This window comes from Ambystoma mexicanum, chromosome 3p (assembly GCF_040938575.1).
Source record: "Ambystoma mexicanum isolate Mex_15411 chromosome 3p, UKY_AmexF1_1, whole genome shotgun sequence".
NCBI classification, from domain to species: Eukaryota; Metazoa; Chordata; class Amphibia; order Caudata; family Ambystomatidae; genus Ambystoma; species Ambystoma mexicanum.
Genome location: NC_090925.1, coordinates 388,786,812 through 388,805,505, shown reverse-complemented (window position 1 = coordinate 388,805,505; position 18,694 = coordinate 388,786,812). Strand labels below are relative to the sequence as shown.

At 48.2% G+C, this 18,694-nt stretch overlaps 1 protein-coding gene across 1 annotated transcript in view; it reads right to left on the bottom strand.

The window, feature by feature from the left end:
• The window catches only part of LOC138579901 (piezo-type mechanosensitive ion channel component 2-like), a 2,232,767-nt gene that overhangs the window by 1,892,507 nt on the left and 321,566 nt on the right, over positions 1-18,694 (bottom strand). Inside the window, exon 6 of the mRNA XM_069650129.1 lies at positions 8,884-9,097. Within this exon, the coding sequence (XP_069506230.1) occupies positions 8,884-9,097 (214 nt within the window). The remainder of the gene's footprint in view (positions 1-8,883; positions 9,098-18,694) is intronic.

Below are 18,694 nucleotides of genomic sequence, written 5' to 3'. Positions count from 1 at the left end.
TGTCGCGTGTGAACTAAAGAGCGCTTGTGTTTTCTGACGCGTTAATCTAAGAACCGCGTGAGATTATTGTCGCGCGTGTGGTTTCTAGCGCGTGTCCTTTTTTTTTCCGCGTGTATTCGTTCGTGGGTGAACTTTTTGCGCGCGTTCTTCAATCCAGGAGGATTTCAACGAGAAGCTCATCTGTATGGACATAATTCTCACGTGTATTCTTCAAGGATTAAAAAACTCAACAGAAGTGTAAATAGTTTGAACAGCTTTGAGAGAAAATAAGAAAGAATCTATATAAGACAATCTAACTGGAGATCAGTGCATTTTGGAAAAGAGACAACGAACTAAGCTTTCCAGAATGGCTTCAAGTAAGAAGTTGCTATAAACTTCATGAGTCTCAAGTAAGAGAGATTTTCAGCTTCTTACAAACTTCTCTAAGAAATTCCAAGAGAAGAACCAGGTATGAGTCTTAATTATTAGTTAAGGATTTAATGTTTTCCCATTCATAAGGTTAGTAAGTAAATAAAGGAATTGTATTTGCTTTTCTTATATCCTCTGCAGGTTCAGCTCTGATTAGCCTTGACGCAGTCTGCCTGGTGTTGTTTTGTTATCCACTTCCCCCTTTCCCTTTGGGGTGTAGTTAACAGAGCTGAATTAAAATCTAGTTCTGGGAATTACATTTCAGGGGGATTGTCGGGGGTTCAGCAGCCTCTGCGGACACAGGACCTCTCAGCCTGACAGTATGAAAGGCCAATAATTTAGTCCGCCCGAGCTGTCATGAACCCCGACGAATCCATGGAGATGTTAGGATCTTTGATCAGGGAGTTACGGGAGGAGTTGAAAATATCTCGGGAAGAAAATGCATTACTTAGTCAAAAGGTGGATGACTTGAGTGTTAAAGTTACACAAATTCAACAGAGGGGAGTAAGGAGAGAGGATGAGGTTTCAGGGGGCGCTGGTTCTCCACCAGAGTTAGAAAGGGAAGATGAAGATCATTTACCACCAATACAACGGGCGCCTCCAGTGACAGAAGGGGTAAGGAGTTTAATTATGCCAGTTCCTTTGGCGCCTCCAGAACGTTATCATGGGGATCATAAGAGGTTTAGGGTGTTTTTGACACAATGTGAATTACATTTTATGAGCAGACCAGAATTATTTCCATCGGATGCTTCTAAGATAACTTTTATGTTGTCCTATCTTTCTGGGGAGGCATCTGCTTGGGCTGGGTTGTTGGTGAGTCAAAAGAGTGAGGTTTTAGGAAACTACACTAGTTTTTTAGAGACTTTCCGAAAGATGTTTGATAGAAGACAGTTATCTCTGGAAGTGGATGGTGAACTTTTAGAACTAAAGCAAGGAAATAGAGACTTGGTTGCTTATATAACACAATTTAAGTCCCTTGTGTTAGAAAGCAAGTGGCCAGAGGTTAAACAGGCTTTGTTGTTTTATCGGGGCCTTAGAGATGAGTTAAAAGATGCATTGTCTGGAGTAGTTGAACGCCCTTCTACTTGTGAAGGTCTGATTGATTTGGTTATTCAATTGGACTTTCGTTTGAGTGAAAGGAAGGCAGAGAGGCGTCATTGTGGGAGTGATGTCAAGTCTCTAGTTAGAGTAGATAAACCTAAAGTAGAGAGTAGATCCAAAGGTAATAATCCATCTTCTAGAATCAGAGGTCCTTTAACAGTGGAAGAAAAGACTAGGAGGAGAGAAAACAATCTGTGTTTATATTGTGGAAGAGGTGGGCACTTTTTAGGAAACTGTCCGTACACCCCCAAGAAGACTTCTTCCTCAGCAGTCAAGGTACAACAGATCGCCAATACGGTGCAGACAGCGGTTCCTCATATAACCGTAAATGTATCCTTATTTTTTGAGTTGGAATGTAAGGGAAATGGTCCCGTAATAATTGACTCTGGTGCCACTGGAAATTTTATGGATTGGGGGTTGGCAAAATCTTTGGGAATTCCAATTATTCAGAAGGAGGTTGTAGAGCAGGCTAGGGCTGTTGATGGTACGTATCTATCTTCGGGGCCAATTACTCATAGGACTGGTTCTTTAACTTTGGAGTTATCAGGAGGTCACAAAGAGATAATTTCGTTTGAGTTAATTGATGCTCCTTTGTTGAAGATCATCTTGGGTATGCCTTGGCTTACTCTCCATAATCCCCTGATTGATTGGAGTGCTAGAACAATTGACATGCAGTCAGAGTTTTGTAAGGAGAATTGCTTTGCAGGAAGTCTCTTAGGGGAAGATGTAAAACAAAGTAATTCTGTGTCAAGTTTTCTGGCTGAGACTGGAATTGGATGTCATGATGTGGGAGCTGTAGTGGGTCAACTTCCCCAGTGTTACAAAGATTTTTGGGACGTATTTGATGAGAAAGTGGCAGGAGAATTACCACCTCATAGGCCCTTTGATTGTAAAATTGAACTGGAGCCAGGAACAATTTTGCCTAGTAGTAGGGTATATGCTCTTACTGAGAAAGAGAATGATTATTTAAAAGAATATTTGTCGGAAAATTTGGCCAAAGGGTTTATTCGTCATTCTAAGTCACCGGCGGCCTCTCCTTTATTTTTCGTACCAAAACCGGATGGCACGCTTCGGACTTGCATAGATTATAGAGCAGTTAACAAAGTCACTATTAAGAACCGGTATCCTCTTCCTCTCATTTCGGAAATGCTTAATCAAATACAAGGAGCAAATATTTTCTCTAAATTAGATTTGAGAGGAGCTTATCATCTTGTACGTGTGCAGGAGGGGGACGAATGGAAAACAGCGTTTAAGACCAGGTTTGGGCTGTTTGAATATCAAGTTATGCCATTCGGTCTATGTAATGCTCCAGCGGCTTTCCAATTTTTCATTGATGAAGTTTTTAGAGAATACCTGGATATTTTTGTTGTGGTGTATATCGATGATATTTTGATTTTCTCTTCTGACCTGGATCAACATCAGAAACATGTACGCTTAGTCTTACAAAAGCTGCGAGAAAACCATTTGTTTGCCAAATTGGAAAAAAGTCAATTCCATACAGATTCTGTGGAGTTTTTAGGTTTTATAATTTCACCTAAGGGTTTAGAAATGAATCCTAAAAAGGTGCAAGCAGTTCTTGAATGGCCCTCTCCTACTAAGGTTAAAGAAATACAAAGTTTTTTAGGGTTTGCCAATTTTTATAGGAGATTTATAGAAGGTTTTTCTCGGCTGGTTGCTCCTATAACGAGACTTTTGAAAAAAGGAGTGAAATTTGACTGGGACCTTGAAGCAGAAAAAGCTTTTCAAGAGTTAAAACAAAGATTTACTTCTAGTCCAATTCTAATTCATCCAGATCTCTCTAAACCTTTTTTTGTGGAGGCGGACGCTTCAAATTTGGCGTTGGGGGCGGTGCTTTCTCAAAGGAATGAAACTACTGGTCAAATACATCCAGTTGCTTTTTTTCTAGGAAGTTTTCTGCTGCTGAAGTGAACTACACAATTGCTGATCGTGAACTATTAGCCATAAAGTCCGCTTTTGAAGAATGGAGACATTTTCTAAAAGGAGCAAGACATACAGTAACAGTCCTTACTGATCATCGAAATTTATTGTTTTTAAAATCTGCAAGAACTTTGTCTCCACGACAACTTCGTTGGTCCTTATTCTTTGCCGATTATGATTTCATTGTGACTTTTAAACCCGGAAGTCAGAACAAAAAGGCTGATGCGTTATCCCGCCAATTTCCTGGAAGTGAGGAGAGAGAGATTCTAGAACCAGAACCTATAATTGCTCCAGAACGTTTTTTGTTAGCTGGAGCCATTAAAGAAATGGATTTCTTGAATGAAGTTCGTCAGAATATGTCTTTGCAGAAGATGGAGGAGTGGGTGAGACTGGATCCAGCCAGAAGTTTGAAAGACGATCTACCTTATTTTGATAACAAGCTTTATGTACCTACTGAAAAGTTAAGAGAAAAGGTTTTGAGAAATTGTCATGAATCCATTTTATCTGGACATCCTGGTTTCAGAAAAACTCTGGAATTGGTTCGAAGAAATTTTTGGTGGGAAAAAATTCGCCAAGACACTTTGAACTTTGTAAAAACTTGTGTAGTCTGTGCACAAGCAAAAAGTCAAGTTGGGAAGCCGCATGGTTTATTGGAGCCGTTGCCTGTTCCTCCTCGTCCTTGGCACACTATTTCTATGGATTTCATAGTTGATCTCCCTCAAGATAAAGGTTGTACTACCATTCTTGTTGTGGTCGATCTTTTTACGAAAGAAGCACATTTTTTACCAATGGAGGGAGAGGTTACCGCGGAAAAACTGGCTCATAGTTTTTTGCAAGGTATAGTTAGACTACATGGACTTCCAAGTCAAGTTATCTCTGACAGGGGATCTCAATTTATTTCAAAATTCTGGAGGGCTTTCTGTAAGAAACTTGGAGTGGAAGTTAGTTTGACTTCTGGGTATCATCCGGAGAGTAATGGACAAGTGGAGAGAGTAAATCAAGAATTGGAGAAGTTTTTAAGGTGTTATTTACAAGCTAGAGAGGAATGGGTGGATTTGGTGTGGTTGGCCGAATTCTCTTACAACAATTGTGGTAAAGATGCTACTTCTATGTCCCCTTTCTTTTTGGGTCGGGGGTTTCATCCTCGCTTTCTGAGTTTTGAGGTGTTGGAGGATTCAGGGAATCCTAGAGTGGAAGATCGTTTGTTGTTAATGAAAAATAACTTGGATAGAGCAAAAAAGGTGCTGGGAGAAAACAAGTTGAAATATAAAAGGTGTGCAGATTTGAGAAGGAAGGCTGGTCCTGAATATAAGTTGGGAGACTTAGTTTGGCTTTCTACACGATACCTGAAAATTAAGGGAAAGAATAAGTTCAGTCCACGATTTGTAGGCCCTTTTGAGGTAGAGAGAATCATCAACCCTGTGGCAGTACGATTGAAATTACCCAAGCAATTGAAGGTACATCCTACTTTCCATGTTAGTCTTCTTAAACCAGTTTGTTCAGGAACTAGATTTAGAACACCACCTTCCCCTGTGATTTTGGAGGATTCATCTGAGGAATTTGTGGTTAAACAAATTTTGGATTCCAGGAAAGTGAGGGGAAGGTTGCAGTATTTAATTGATTGGGAGGGATATGGACCTGAGGAACGATCATGGGAAGATTCAGTTGATGTACATGCCCCCCGTTTAGTTGCTAAGTTTCACGCAAAAAATCCACATAAGGTAGGCCCAGAGACTGGGCATTAGGAGGGGGTACTGTCAGGTTTCCTTCCCCTATTCAGGCTATCTTTTTCCTTATTTAAGTTTCCTTCTCCTTATTTCACTTTAATTATCCTTTTCAGATTGGCCTTGTGTGGGTGGGAAGTTTTCTATTATAGTTGGTTTGGCCTTAACTTGCTGACTCAGAATCCTGGTTCTGACCCAAAGCAAAATGGAGTCTCACAGTGTCAGCTCTGATTGGTTGGAAGACAAGGCAGAACAACAATGAACATTCTAAACTGTCACTCTGTGCCTTTCATCATCAAAACCCCATCTGAGAGGACGTGTTTTGTGGCTGCTCCTGCTTTAGACTTGGGCCTGGTGGATTTTATCCTTCAGGTGTTAGCAGTTGAGCGGCTACTTTCTTGGGGGTTCCGGGAGAAGACATCAGTTGACAGGAATTCGTTTTTGAAGACAGGAGACTCAGAAAATCTTTATGAATTCGCTCAGGAGATAAGTGTCTTTATTTGTACAGTAACTCTGTTCTTCCCCATTGACATTTTCCTTGAAAACATTTGAGAAAAGTAATTTTTTGTACTAGTACTATTGAACTTTTAAAGTTCGCGTGTGTTTTCCAGCGCGGTAGCGAGAGAATCTGTTTGTCGCGTGCGTCTTCAAGTGCGCGCGTGTTTCCCAGCGCGGAAGCTCGAAAATCTGTTGGTCGCGTTCGACTTCAAGTGCGCGTTTGTTTCCCAGCGCAGTAGCGTGAGAATCTGTCTGTCGCGTGCGACTTCAAGTGCGCGTGTGTTTTTCCAGCGCAGGAGTTCCGTAGCGCGAGGATCTAAGAATCTCGTGCGAATTCAAGTGCGCGTGTGTTTTTCCAGTGCGGGTGTTCTGCAGCGCGTGGATCTGAGAATCGCGTGCGTATTCAAGTGCGCGTGTGTTTTTCCAGCGCGGGTGTTCTGTAGCGCGTGGATCTGAGAATCGCGTGCGTATTCAAGTGCGCGTGTGTTTTTCCAGCGCGGGTATTCAGTAGCGCGTGGATCTGAGAATCGCGTGCGTTTTTATGTGCGCGTGTTTTCTATAGCGCTTGTGCTTCTATGCGAGAAAACTTTTTGTCGCGTGTGAACTAAAGAGCGCTTGTGTTTTCTGACGCGTTAATCTAAGAACCGCGTGAGATTATTGTCGCGCGTGTGGTTTCTAGCGCGTGTCCTTTTTTTTTCCGCGTGTATTCGTTCGTGGGTGAACTTTTTGCGCGTGTTCTTCAATGCAGGAGGATTTCAACGAGAAGCTCATCTGTATGGACATAATTCTCACGTGTATTCTTCAAGGATTAAAAAACTCAACAGAAGTGTAGTTTGAACAGCTTTGAGAGAAAATAAGAAAGAATCTATATAAGACAATCTAATACAAATTTCCTTTCATTCTGACCCCTAGCAGTTGTGAGAAATAACCAAAACCCCATTCTGCCGTTTTGCTCCAAAACGTGTTTTCACTTTCTTTGCTAGCTTCCCATCTGGTGGTGGTAGGCTTTACCCCAAATCCGATTTTCTCTCTCTATTCCTACTCCTTGCCACTGCCTTCCATTCAAAGTAATCAAGTTTAACTGATGTTTGGGGGTGAGTTTTACAGGGGGGAGTTCCATACCTTTGGTGCTATCACTTTACAAAAAAAATCTTTCTGTTTTGCCATTAAATAACTGTGTGAATTGTAATAGGACATCTTAATCTAATTGTTCTGTAGAGATTATTGCATTGGTGTTGCCACAACATTGGTGGCGGCTGTATATTGATTATTTTCCTTTTTTCATTAAATAATAAATCAATAAATATCTCATTGATACACACCGGCCTGGTTCCTAGTCTATTGTGATATGGGGTGTTTGTGGAGGTTGGGTGCGAGACCGATTGGAGGCCTACAGAAAGGAATCCGTAGTATATTAAAAATAAAAAGTGTTTTAGTGTGCGCCACATCCATTCTATGGGAAGGAGTTCCCGAGCTGGCGTGTGCCGTGTTATAAACCATGACAAGACACGTAGAGAGTGCTGGATACCTTTAAACTCAATTTTGGAAGGACCCTCCAATCAATCACATTCAGCACCAGATTTTTCCATGGCGATGGCATAGGTGTTCTTCCTCGGTGGTAATGTCAACTCCTCCTCCTGCTCATATGTGCCCTTGAACGTACAGCATCTGTCTGCAGTGTCTCCTTTCAGCAAGGGTGAAATTGGCAGAATCGGCAGCTGGGAGGAAGAGTGTGGCCCAGTTGAAAGCCCACAAAATTAACCTTTCAAGCGATCAGAGCACTTAAGCAAGTAAATGGATGACAGATTGGACAAAGTGGAAAGCAGTGTACATAGCGAAAGAACATCGCAGCGCAAAACATCCTGGCGCGCTGAAACGAGACCTGCGGCAAAACAGCCATGCCAGAACATCAGGCGGCACATCAGTCGCGCCTAAACGTCCTGCTCCACCCTGCCTGACCCTCACGGGCTCTCCCTGCTGGTACTGTGTCTGCCGCTGCCGGTGGATGCTGCGGGTCCCTCCCGGTATCTGGTACGCCACTGCTCTTCCCGCAGCCGAGGAGCTTGCGGTTTCAAAAAAATAAAAAAATATATTTTTTCTTTTTGTTTAAATGTTTTTTATACAGCGGTCGCAAGGAGACCACAGGGGTCACACTTGTGAGCCCCAGGGGTCGCCAGTGCGACCCCTAGCAACCTCCAAATGGCATCAATGCTTGCAGGGTTACCATACAGTGCAGGGTAACTGGTAGGTGCACATATATGTCTTGCAGAAAATAAGCTCAGATCATGTCCATTTATGTTGCCTTTTTTACCTTCAAATACAATCAGTATGCCTTGGGGATTTTCAGATCACTGTGAGCTGACACATGCAGCATGGGACTTTGTGAGGCTTCTCAACATGCAAATTTCCTGTTAATGCTGGGTCCCTACTGTCCAGCTTTCCAGCCGGATGTATACTAATTGACCTTTTCACAATTGACCTCGGGAGAATTGACCTCGCGAGAATTTAAAAGGTCAATTAGGACATGTATGGGGGGGAAACCCCTGCAACCCCCCACCCAATCCAAAAACCCCTGCAATCCCCCACCCAATCCCCTTAGATTATTTATAATCCAAAACCAACCCAATACATATATAAAATAACTAAAATAATATAAAGGCCAATTGTGCAGAAGGTCAATTATTACCACTATAATTAGGTAAATTAGGACAAAAAGTCAATTGTAAAAGGTCAATTTGGGTAATACCTTACAAGCACTCACCCGCGCTAATACTTAAAGTGGTCTCGCTAGAGGAAGCATGAAGAGGTATATTTATTTTCCAGGATTCAGGGTAGGTGAGGACCATAATCTATGTGAAGAATAGGGGCGGACTAACTGTAAGGAACTCAGGAGAATCGTGGCATGCTGGAGCCTGAAAAAGTCAGTAGGTCTGGGGCAGAGTCAGTATCACATGTAAGGGGAACCAGCTATTAACACAGGGAAATGAGAAGAAATGTTTGAAATCACATAGTTGCATGAAATGTGATCATTCACTTTTGCGCTTTTGTAAGTTATCCATTTTCCAGACCCTGATGGGACCCTGCCCTGTTAGGAAAAATGATGTGTCCTACTTATGTATTGGATGTAGAGACTACATGTAGGTTTCTTTTTCATCACATTTACTTCAGACTTCAGTACAACTATGCTACAGAGGTCCAAGGGACTTTCATTTACCTGGCATATATGTCCTCGGGAGGGACCAGCTCCTGGAAGTAAGGCAGCTGGTACAGGTAGATGCTGGTCAGATGGCCAGCGCTGAAAATGGCCGTCATCACACAAAGGCTGCTGAAGATCACCAGTGTGACACTGCGTCGGCAAGCCCACCATGAGCACAGGCCCATAAAAATGAAGAAGTATATGGAAGAGGTGATAGAAGGCATGGTGATACCTGCAAAAAACGTTGAGCCAGTTAGCATTAGAGTTGAACAAATGTAACCATCCAATGTTGCAGAGCAGCGGTATGTCAAACAAGGTGCATGGTGAAGGAGATAAGCGGTTCCCTTTGGGTGTCCCACGCATTGATTAAACATTGGCTCACATCTGGCATGAATGATGATGACAGGTTCAGAAGAACGATCTAACATCCTTGACGATGCTTGACAGATTGTAGCACAGGGAAACCAGGGGTATTCTGGCACACAGCAAGAAAACAAGTTAAATTAAAGCGGAATCAGGCACATGCCAACTAAGCCCTATGTGTGGCCGTTCATTTCAGTGCTCCGCTAGCCTTTAGGGTCCTCCTTTTGTGGAACCTCAAGTTGCCTAACGGCATATCTTCCTTGCGTTCATCCTCAAAAGGCCTTTAAGAAGCAGGCAAAGTCATTTCTATTTATACAGCATCACTGCATTTTGTCAGGTTGTGCTCTGTTTTGCTGTGCCAGATAGAACAAGCCACAACCCAACACAATGTATGGTGGGAGTCGGTGGGACCACTGCGGGAAATCCTTGTATATTTCCTCAGTGCACATGCAAAGACTATTGCGCTCGGTGTATACATCATGGGGAGTCACTGCAGGCATCTGTTAGGCTAATATCATGAAGCCTCCCCGAACCCCCTAGCACTTCACTCTGGGTAATCGGTGAAGTCTCCGGGCAGCCCCTTCCTTGGTGCTCACTTTGGTGTGTCTGTGTGTGTGTGTGAAAAGTGATAGCTATAAGGAATCCCACTTTTCATGTCAAATAATGCATGCCAATCTTAAGCATAGCTTCAAAGGGAAGAGACATTTGTTTAGAAAGGACAACATTCAACTCCTAAAGAGGACAGGGTATCCTGACTGGTGGATAAACCTTTCTAAGACTTGAATTAGCAGTGTGGCAAAAATAAAAGAACGGAAAGGAGAACTGTGCAAGCAGTAATTGCAGCCACATGCATTTTTATAGAGGAAAGGAAGAACCCAATTTTACCAGATGAAAGAATAAGGAGGTACTGATGCTCATTACGAGTGTGCTGGTCTGGAAAGAATGCAGGTAATTCTGAATCTGGCCTTTTTTACAGACCGGCACACTTCAAGTGTGCTGTGGGGACCACGGATCTCCCAGCAGACCTGACCCGCCAGAAGTTCAGGCCCCTACCGGCAAATAAACGCCTGACTCAATGGCACCATTAAAAACGATGCCAGTGATTCAGGAAATCAGGACTCCATGAGAATGGGATATTGGGTGTGAAAACAGTAGTTGTCCCTGATTGGACAACTACTGGCTGTTTAAATGGTGTGCATCCTTACCATTGATGGGCATGGACTTGCTTAAAGCTCATATTTTGGATAAAAAGAGGACCTCAGCAGCCATTTCTTCAGATCAATGTTGGAGCCAAGAATCTCGCTCAAAGAAGAGCAGCTTGGAGAAGTTCTGAAGACACCTTCTGAAGTGGCCCGGCATCCCTTCTAGTAGCCAGCCTGGTAAAGCCCTGCTCCTCTGCCTGGTCTCAGAAGACCCTGAGTGGTGCTTCAGTCCTTGGACTAGTGGGACCAACTAGTCTTAGTGCCTTCTCGATGATCCAGCCCTTCAGAGACTTCGGAAGTGTCCCTGGAGACTGCCAGGTGGACTGACAAGCTCTCACATGGGCTACATCGCCAGAAGAGTTGCTGTTCCACATTCGTGTCCCGAACTGCGGTGGTCGTAAGCTTGTACCACTAGTAGCCTTCTCCCCAGATTTCAGCTTTCCAACTTTGCGGGAACCTGTCCTTGAGCAACAGCTGTGACCGCAATTGGAAGGGCACCTGACGTCGCCTGTGTGAGAGGCTGTCGCTGGAACTCGCATTCTTCCAACCTGTGAAGTGTCTTGAAGAGGTCTCCATTGGTGGATTCAACATTTCTTCTTCAAAAAGGGTTGAATCTTGCTTTTCCATTCAACCGGAAGAATCCTCAAACCTGCAACTCCTGGGCACCTGTCACTGGAACAAATGGTTGAGGATTGAGCCCCCCGAACCTCTAGACAATCCATATCCAAGTAATCTTGGAAAATGTGAGTCAGCCGGTAAGTAAATGCATTTGCCTGTCTCACCCTGTCCTCCATAGGATAACCTTGGGAACAAGTCCCTTTGTCTCTTTATTCCATTCCCCTCACCTTTTGGTCGTTGAACCTGGGTTGAGTATTCTGCCCCTGGGTTAGCATTCAGTTTGGAAGAAAGGAAAACACTTACCTTTGGTAAAATTATTGTACAACGTTAAAACAATCACAATCACAAGCCTATTAAAACCTACTTACAGAGACATCATTATGGTGAGAAACATTTTGGCTGCTGTGACTTTTTGGCATAAGGCCCCATTCATCTTAGAGTTTGGACTTCTTAAGTTAGGTTATTGTCTTGTGATCTGGTACCATCATTTACTGCTAAATTCTTACATGCTTTTGCTAAGTTACTTTATGTATATGTTAACCTATGGTGACCGCATATATTGGTATCATAGAATGTTGTGCGTTAATGCTGCTTGTTAGATTCATTTTCCAATGTGTTCAGAAGGCCTATAATAAATAACTGTATTTTTATACATGACTGTCTCTCAATTGAATTATTGTATGCCACATTGTGTGGACTCATTGAGGGCCCCTGACTCCACTAACACTCTCCTGAGACTAAGCCATGATTGCTCATCCATGTACCTTAATTGGGCTTTGGCTAACCTCTCAGATCTCCTAGTTCATCATAATTAGGGTGGCCTCCTAAAATCTTTCCACCAGGCCAGATTCTATAAGGAACAAGTTACTTACCTGTAACTGTTGTTCTCCAGCATGGGTCTGGCATGGATTCACATGCTCATGAATATTCCCCGTCGTCAGGCTGGGAATCCTCGGTAAAGAAAAAACCAGTATCAGTTTCGTTTCTGATCTGTCTTTCGTAGTAATAACCAATCACTGGTCTCTGCGTCATACTGACCACAGCCAATGACTGCCCTCTACCTAAGCACCGCCTCTGGCAGCCATCTTCAGATTTGGAAGCACGTGAAGTGGCAGTATGACCAAGTGAAGAGCCGCAGAGGGGTAGGCGGGAGGGTTCGCATGTGAATCCATGCCAGACCCATGCTGGAGAACAACAGTTACAGGTAAGTAACTTGTTCCTTCTCCAGCATGGGGTCTGGCATGGATTCACATGCTCATGAATAAAGAATACATAGCAGTACACACATGCACAACCACGGGAGGTGGCAAAGGCTCAACATTAAGCATCACATCAACTCAACATTAAGCATCTTACCTCCTCACCAGGCTCACCTCAGGCGAACAGGTTGCGCAGCACTGCTTGGCCGACCCTGGACTCCTCCCTGGAATCCCGGTCGACGCAGTTGAATTTCGTGAAGGTGTGCGTCGACCTCCACGTAGCAGCCCTGCATATGTCCAGCAGGGGCACACCAGATAGGAACGCCGTGGTAGCTGCGATCGCTCTGGTGGAATGGGCTCTCGGACGGCCAGGCAGCGGTCGGTTTGCCAACCGGTGACAGTACATGATACAGCCGGAGAGCCATCTGGAGATGGAAGCCTTCGAGAGAGCCTTCCCCTGATTGACAGGTCCAAAGTTCACAAAGAGTTGTGACGTCTTCCGAAAACCTTTCGTGCGGTCCACGTAGAACTTCAGCGCTCTAGCTACATCCAGCGAGTGCAAAGTCCTCTCAGCCGGCGACGAAGGCGACGGGAAGAACACAGGTAACACCAAGGGTTCGTTGAGATGAAAGTCCGACGGTACCTTGGGCATGAAGGAGGGGTGCGTCCTGAGCACTACCCTCGTGTCGTGGAAAGTCAAGTACGGGGCCTTGCAGGAAAGGGCCTGGATCTCTCCCACTCGTCGTGCGGAGGTGATGGCCACGAGAAAAGCTGTTTTCCACGATAGAAACTTCAACGGGGCCGAGTGCAGAGGCTCGAACGGAGGTCCCATGAGTTTGGTCAGCACCACGTTGAGCTCCCACGCCGGGGCCGGAGCCTTCACCGGCGGGAACGATCTGAACAGTCCCTTCATGAACTCTTTCACCAGACGATGAGACCACAAGGACGTCCGGCCCGTGGTTCTGGTGTATCGGGAGATCGCAGCAAGATGAATCTTGATGGACGCGTGTGCCAGACCAGCTTTGGCCAGCGTCAGCAGGTACGGCAGCACTTGGGGAGCCGTAATCCGTAGAGGGTTAATCTTCTGTGCGTGGCACCAGACAGAGAACCTCTTCCATTTGTGTCCGTAGCATTTAAGAGTCGAGGACGCCCTGGCCTTTGCAAGAACCTCTCTGCAATCGGCCGGTATGTCGTATCCTCCAAACTCTAGCGCTGCAGGAGCCAGGCCTGCAAGTTCAGCGACTTCGGGTCGTGGTGGAGGATGGCGCCTCCTTCCCTGGAGAGTAGATCCGCGTCCGCCGGCAGCTTGATTGGCGGGGACGCTGACAAGTCCAGAAGGTCCGGGAACCATATCTGCCTCGGCCACGCAGGTGCGACGAGGATCATCCTGCACCGTGACCTCTTGAGCTGGTTGACGAGCCGGATTAGCAGAGGCAAGGGAGGGAACGCGTAGAGGAACAGGCCCTCCCAGGGGAACGAGAAAGCATCGCCCATGCTCCTCGTCTGGGGAAACCTGCTGGCGAACCTCCGGCACTTGGTGTTCGTCGCCGTCGCGAACAGGTCGATCTGGGGTGTGCCCCACCGTCGGAAGAGGCGATCCACCAGATCCTGCCGTAGTTCCCACTCGTGGCACGAGCGCAGCTCCCTGCTGAGTGAGTCGGCGATGGTGTTTTTTATCCCTGCCAGATGAAACGGCACCAGAAGAATCCCTTGGGCGACGGCCCAATGCCACAGGTCCTGCGCCTCCTTGGACAGCGCTGGGGACCTGGTTCCGCCCTGTTTCCTGATGTAAAACATGGTGGTGGTGTTGTCGGTGAAGATCCTCACCACCTTGCCCTTGAGGGACGGAAGGAAGGACCTGAGGGCCCAAAACACTGCACGGAGCTCCAGGACGTTGATATGCAGGGACTTCTCCGTCGGGAGCCAGAGTCACCTTGCGTGCAGATTTTCGGTGTGCGCTCCCCACCCTTCTAGGGAGGCATCCGTGGTCACAGTCACCTGGTGTGCTGGGGTCTGGAAGTCCATGCCCGCCGTCAGATGCGCGCGGGTGCCCCACCACCGTATCGCTCGTCGGAAACTCTCGTCGAGCTTGATCCTTTCCTCGAAGCTGCCCGTCGTCTGGATCCAGCGCGCATCCAGGAACTCTTGCAACGGGCGCATCCGGAGCCTGCACATGGGAATGAGGTAGATGCAGGAAGACATCATCCCGAGGAGGGACTTGATGGACCTCACCTTGGCCGCGTCGGCCACCAACATCCGTTGCACCTTGCCCAAGATGGTCCTGGTCCTCTCCTCCGACGGGGAGGCCAGAAGGGACACTGTGTCGAGCCTCGCTCCCAGAAACAGTGCGACTTGCGCGGGCACCAGGTGGGATTTGGCGTAGTTCACGGAGAATCCCAGGTCCGTGAGGAGTTGGACGGTCCTTGCCGTGTGGACCACGGCGAGCTCCCTCGTCTTGGCGCGGATGAGCCAGTCGTCCAGGTAGGGGTAGACGTGAATCCCCTCGCGGCGCAGCTGCGCCGCCACCGGTGCGAGGCACTTGGTGAAAACCCTGGGTGCCGACCGCAGTCCGAGGGGAAGGGCTTTGAACTGGTAATGACGCCCTTGGACCACGAATCTGAGGAATTTTCGGTGCCCCTTTAGGATGGGAATGTGGAAGTAGGCATCCTCCAAATCCAACGACGATAGGAAGTCTCCTTCCTCCAGCTGACCCAGGACGTGCTGGAGGGTGACCATCCGGAACTTCTGCGCCTTGATGAACTTGTTCAGGCGTCGCAGGTCCAGGATGGGGCGCCATCCTCCCGTCTTCTTCTTCACGAGGAAGTAACGCGAGTAGACTCCGGAGCCCCGAAGCCTCTTTGGGACGAGTTCGATGGCGCCCTTTCTGAGCATCGCCTTTACCTCCAGGAGAAGTTGAGGGACGTGAAGTTCTTTCCTGGCCACGGGGGGGACGCGCGGGCACCTTCTTTGAAACTCGAGCGCGTGGCCCCGGGCCAGGGCGTCCAGCACCCAACGGTCGGTGGAGATGGACTCCCACACGCTGACGAAGCCCGCCAGCCGGCCTCCCACCGGGGTGCTTCGGTGGGGGCCCGACCCCACGGCCGGTTCAATCCTGCTTGGACGCGGCCTTGCCGCCTTGGCCTCCTTGGCGACGACGGCGGGGTCCGCCAGACTTGCCTCGTCCTCTGTAGGCCTCTTGCGACGACGAGCGGGCCGCTTGACGGTAGGAAGCGAAACCGCCGCCGGAACCTTTGGAGGCGCCCTTGCCTCCGCCGCTCCGAAAGGGCGTCCGCCGTTGCTGCAGTACTCCAAGGGCCCGGGCCGTCTCAGTATCCGCCTTGATGGCCTGAAGGGAATCGTCCACTGTCTTCCCAAACAGGTTGTTCCCGTCGAAGGGCATGTCCAGGACCCTGGTCTGGACATCCTGCCGAAAGTCCGTAGCCTTGAGCCATCCGCGACGTCGAAGGCAAACGCCGTTGCCCATCTGGCGGAACCCAGTGTCGGCGATGTCCGTCGCCACGGTGATGGCGTGGTCCGAGGCCACCTCACCTTCCTGCAGGATCTCAAGGGCCTCCGCCCTCTTGTCGTCCGGCAGAAAATCCAGCAGGGGAGCTATCTTGTACCAGAGTTCCCTGTCGTAGCGGGCCACGATAGCCAAGGCGTTGGCCGCTTTAATCGTCGTCGCCGCCGACGAGATGACTCTGCGTCCCATGGCATCCAATTTCTTTCCCTCGCCGTCCGGCGGGGAAGTCGACGTGGAGGCCGCACCCCCCCCCGCTTTCTTCCTGGCTGCCGCGGAGACGACGGAGTCCGGGGTAGGCTGCGCCCGGAGGCATAGGGGGGCCGAGTCCGGGACCCGGTACTTTTTCTCGTACCGGTCTCTTTTCGCTGGCGTCGTGGAAGGGTTCTTGAGGAGGGAAAGGCCCTCATCCCAAATGTCGTCCAACAGAGGCACTGCGAGGACCGTCTTCCTCTTGGTCTCGCGCCGTTGGTAAAGGAAGCCTTCCTTTTTCTTCTCCTCAGGGCAGAGTTGGAAAAGCTCGGATGCCCTGGCGATCATTGAGTGGAACGATCCAATCTCGTCGGGCGGAGAAGCCCTGGTGGGAGGCGACGACGGAAAATCCTCGTCGTATGCCTCGTCGTCCGTACCCGTCGCTGCCGTGTCAGTCCCCGTATCATCCCCTCGGGTGGACGGGGAGGAGGGCTGGACGGGGCGCGACGGTTGAAAAGGAGGCGGTGGATGGATCCTTCTTTTCTTGGTAGGGGGAACACCAGAAGGTCCCGGTTCTGGATCCCCCGACGGGAGAGGTTCCTCCGTCGGTAACGGTAGTCTCGTCCTTATCTCGGAGCATAAGGACTGTATAGCCAACAAAATGGCCGCTGAGTTGTCTTGCGGCGCTGGCAGAGGGGAATCCGACGGGCGAGCAGGGGCCCCGTCGGTATCCTCGACGATGTCGTCGTCGTCACCTGCGTCGGGGCCCATTCCGACGGGCTGGTCTTGTTCCACGCCTAGGCCGTGGCTTAAGACCTCGATCAGTTCCTCTTCTGAGGTTGAGGCCGAATCTACGACGACGCCCTGCCCCCCCCCTTCTTCCCCACGGAGGGTTTCACGGGGGTCCTATCGATGGGCACGAAAGAAGACTCCCTCCGAGGAGGCAGGGAGATTCTGGGCCCCGAGGCCGCCACCACTGGTGCAGCCTCCACAGGCTGGGCCAGGGCCGCCGCGACCGTTTCGATAGAGGGCTTGGTCGAATGGATCAAGGCCTTCACCACCTTAGGTGCGCTCACCGCCTTATCCTTGAGGGAGGGGGCACTGCCACGCTCCTCCTCTGCCTTAGAGCTCGACCGGGGTCTCTCCAGGAGCTTCGCCGGGTGCTCGGCCTTCCTCTTACCCGACCCAGAGCGTTGGCTCGTGGTTGATGGTGCCGGGGAGGGTGCGCCCTGCCTGGCGCCCGTAGAGCCCGACCGTTCGGCGCTCCCGGTGCCAGCGGACTCGCGGTGCTTGGCCTTATGTTGGGCCCCCGTCGCCGGGGCGCCCTCAAAGGTCTTAGAAGACCGCTCAGATTTCTTCTTCTTCTCGCCAGACGGGCTCTTACCCTCCAGCCAGCTGGCGAGACGTTGATGGCGGTCCTTCATGGTCCGTTCCGACATGTTGCCGCAAAACGCACAGTCCTTCTCCACGTGCGTCTTGTCCCCATGAAGGCAGTAAAGGCAGAAAGAGTGTTCGTCCTCCTTGAAGACGTTCTGCAGCTGGCATCCAGGGCAGGCCCTGAACAGCTTTCCGGGCGTCGAGCTTCCCTTCTCCTGGGCCATCTCCGAGACCGGGCCTGAGAAGCTTCTGGAGTCCTCCGAAGTGTAGCTCGACGAAATCTTCACCCTTGAGGGGCACAGATGAATCCGACACGGGTCCCCGTTGATCGGATGTAGGATCGGTGGAGCTTGAGGCTCTTTTGACCGAAAGAATCGAAGTTTTTGTGAAAAAGCGCGAAAAAATAGCACTAACGCTCGAGAGCAATAGCACGAGGATCCCAACACATGAACGTGCGGTAAAAATCTGAAGATGGCTGCCAGAGGCGGTGCTTAGGTAGAGGGCAGTCATTGGCTGTGGTCAGTATGACGCAGAGACCAGTGATTGGTTATTACTACGAAAGACAGATCAGAAACGAAACTGATACTGGTTTTTTCTTTACCGAGGATTCCCAGCCTGACGACTGGGAATATTCATGAGCATGTGAATCCATGCCAGACCCCATGCTGGAGAAATTAATCTTAACGCATAGGAAGTTCTGGTGCAGGCTTCTTCAGCTTCTCTTAACATGTCCATGTAGTCCGCAGGCAGGCTCAAGTACCCTTATTGCATGAGCTCAGGAGCCATGCTGCCAGATTAAGAGTTAATATCAACTAGATTCTAGCTCGTATATTCTATAAAGATCCACATTAAGGTGACTTAATCACAAATATAGGGATACTACGATTGAGAGGTTATAATACTGAGGGAAATACTTTATCTATTTCGCTTATAGAAACACAGGAACTATAGGTGAAAAGAAGACATCAAGATTCTTAGAGGTATACACCTGGGTAATAGGTAGGCGGATTCTAGATATCAATTCCTTAGAGGACATTAGTATGATCAGCAGCATAGATGGCACACAGATATTTGACCATGGTCTTTCATCATTAGGTTGATGATTATGGCTATATCACAATATGGCTCGCAAGATCATTTGTTTTCTGCAAGAAATACTGCTACAAATAGCAGTAGGTACAAATCTTGTATTATTTGTACCTACGAAGGTACAAATAATACAAGAAATGTTATGTTCTAATGAATTGTATGATGTTTGTAATTATGGATATGAGGACCAATTGAAACTGATACTGTTTTTCTGAATTATTTGTATAGGATTCCTAAGAAAATTCCCCTGAAGAAGAGAGTTTCTCTCG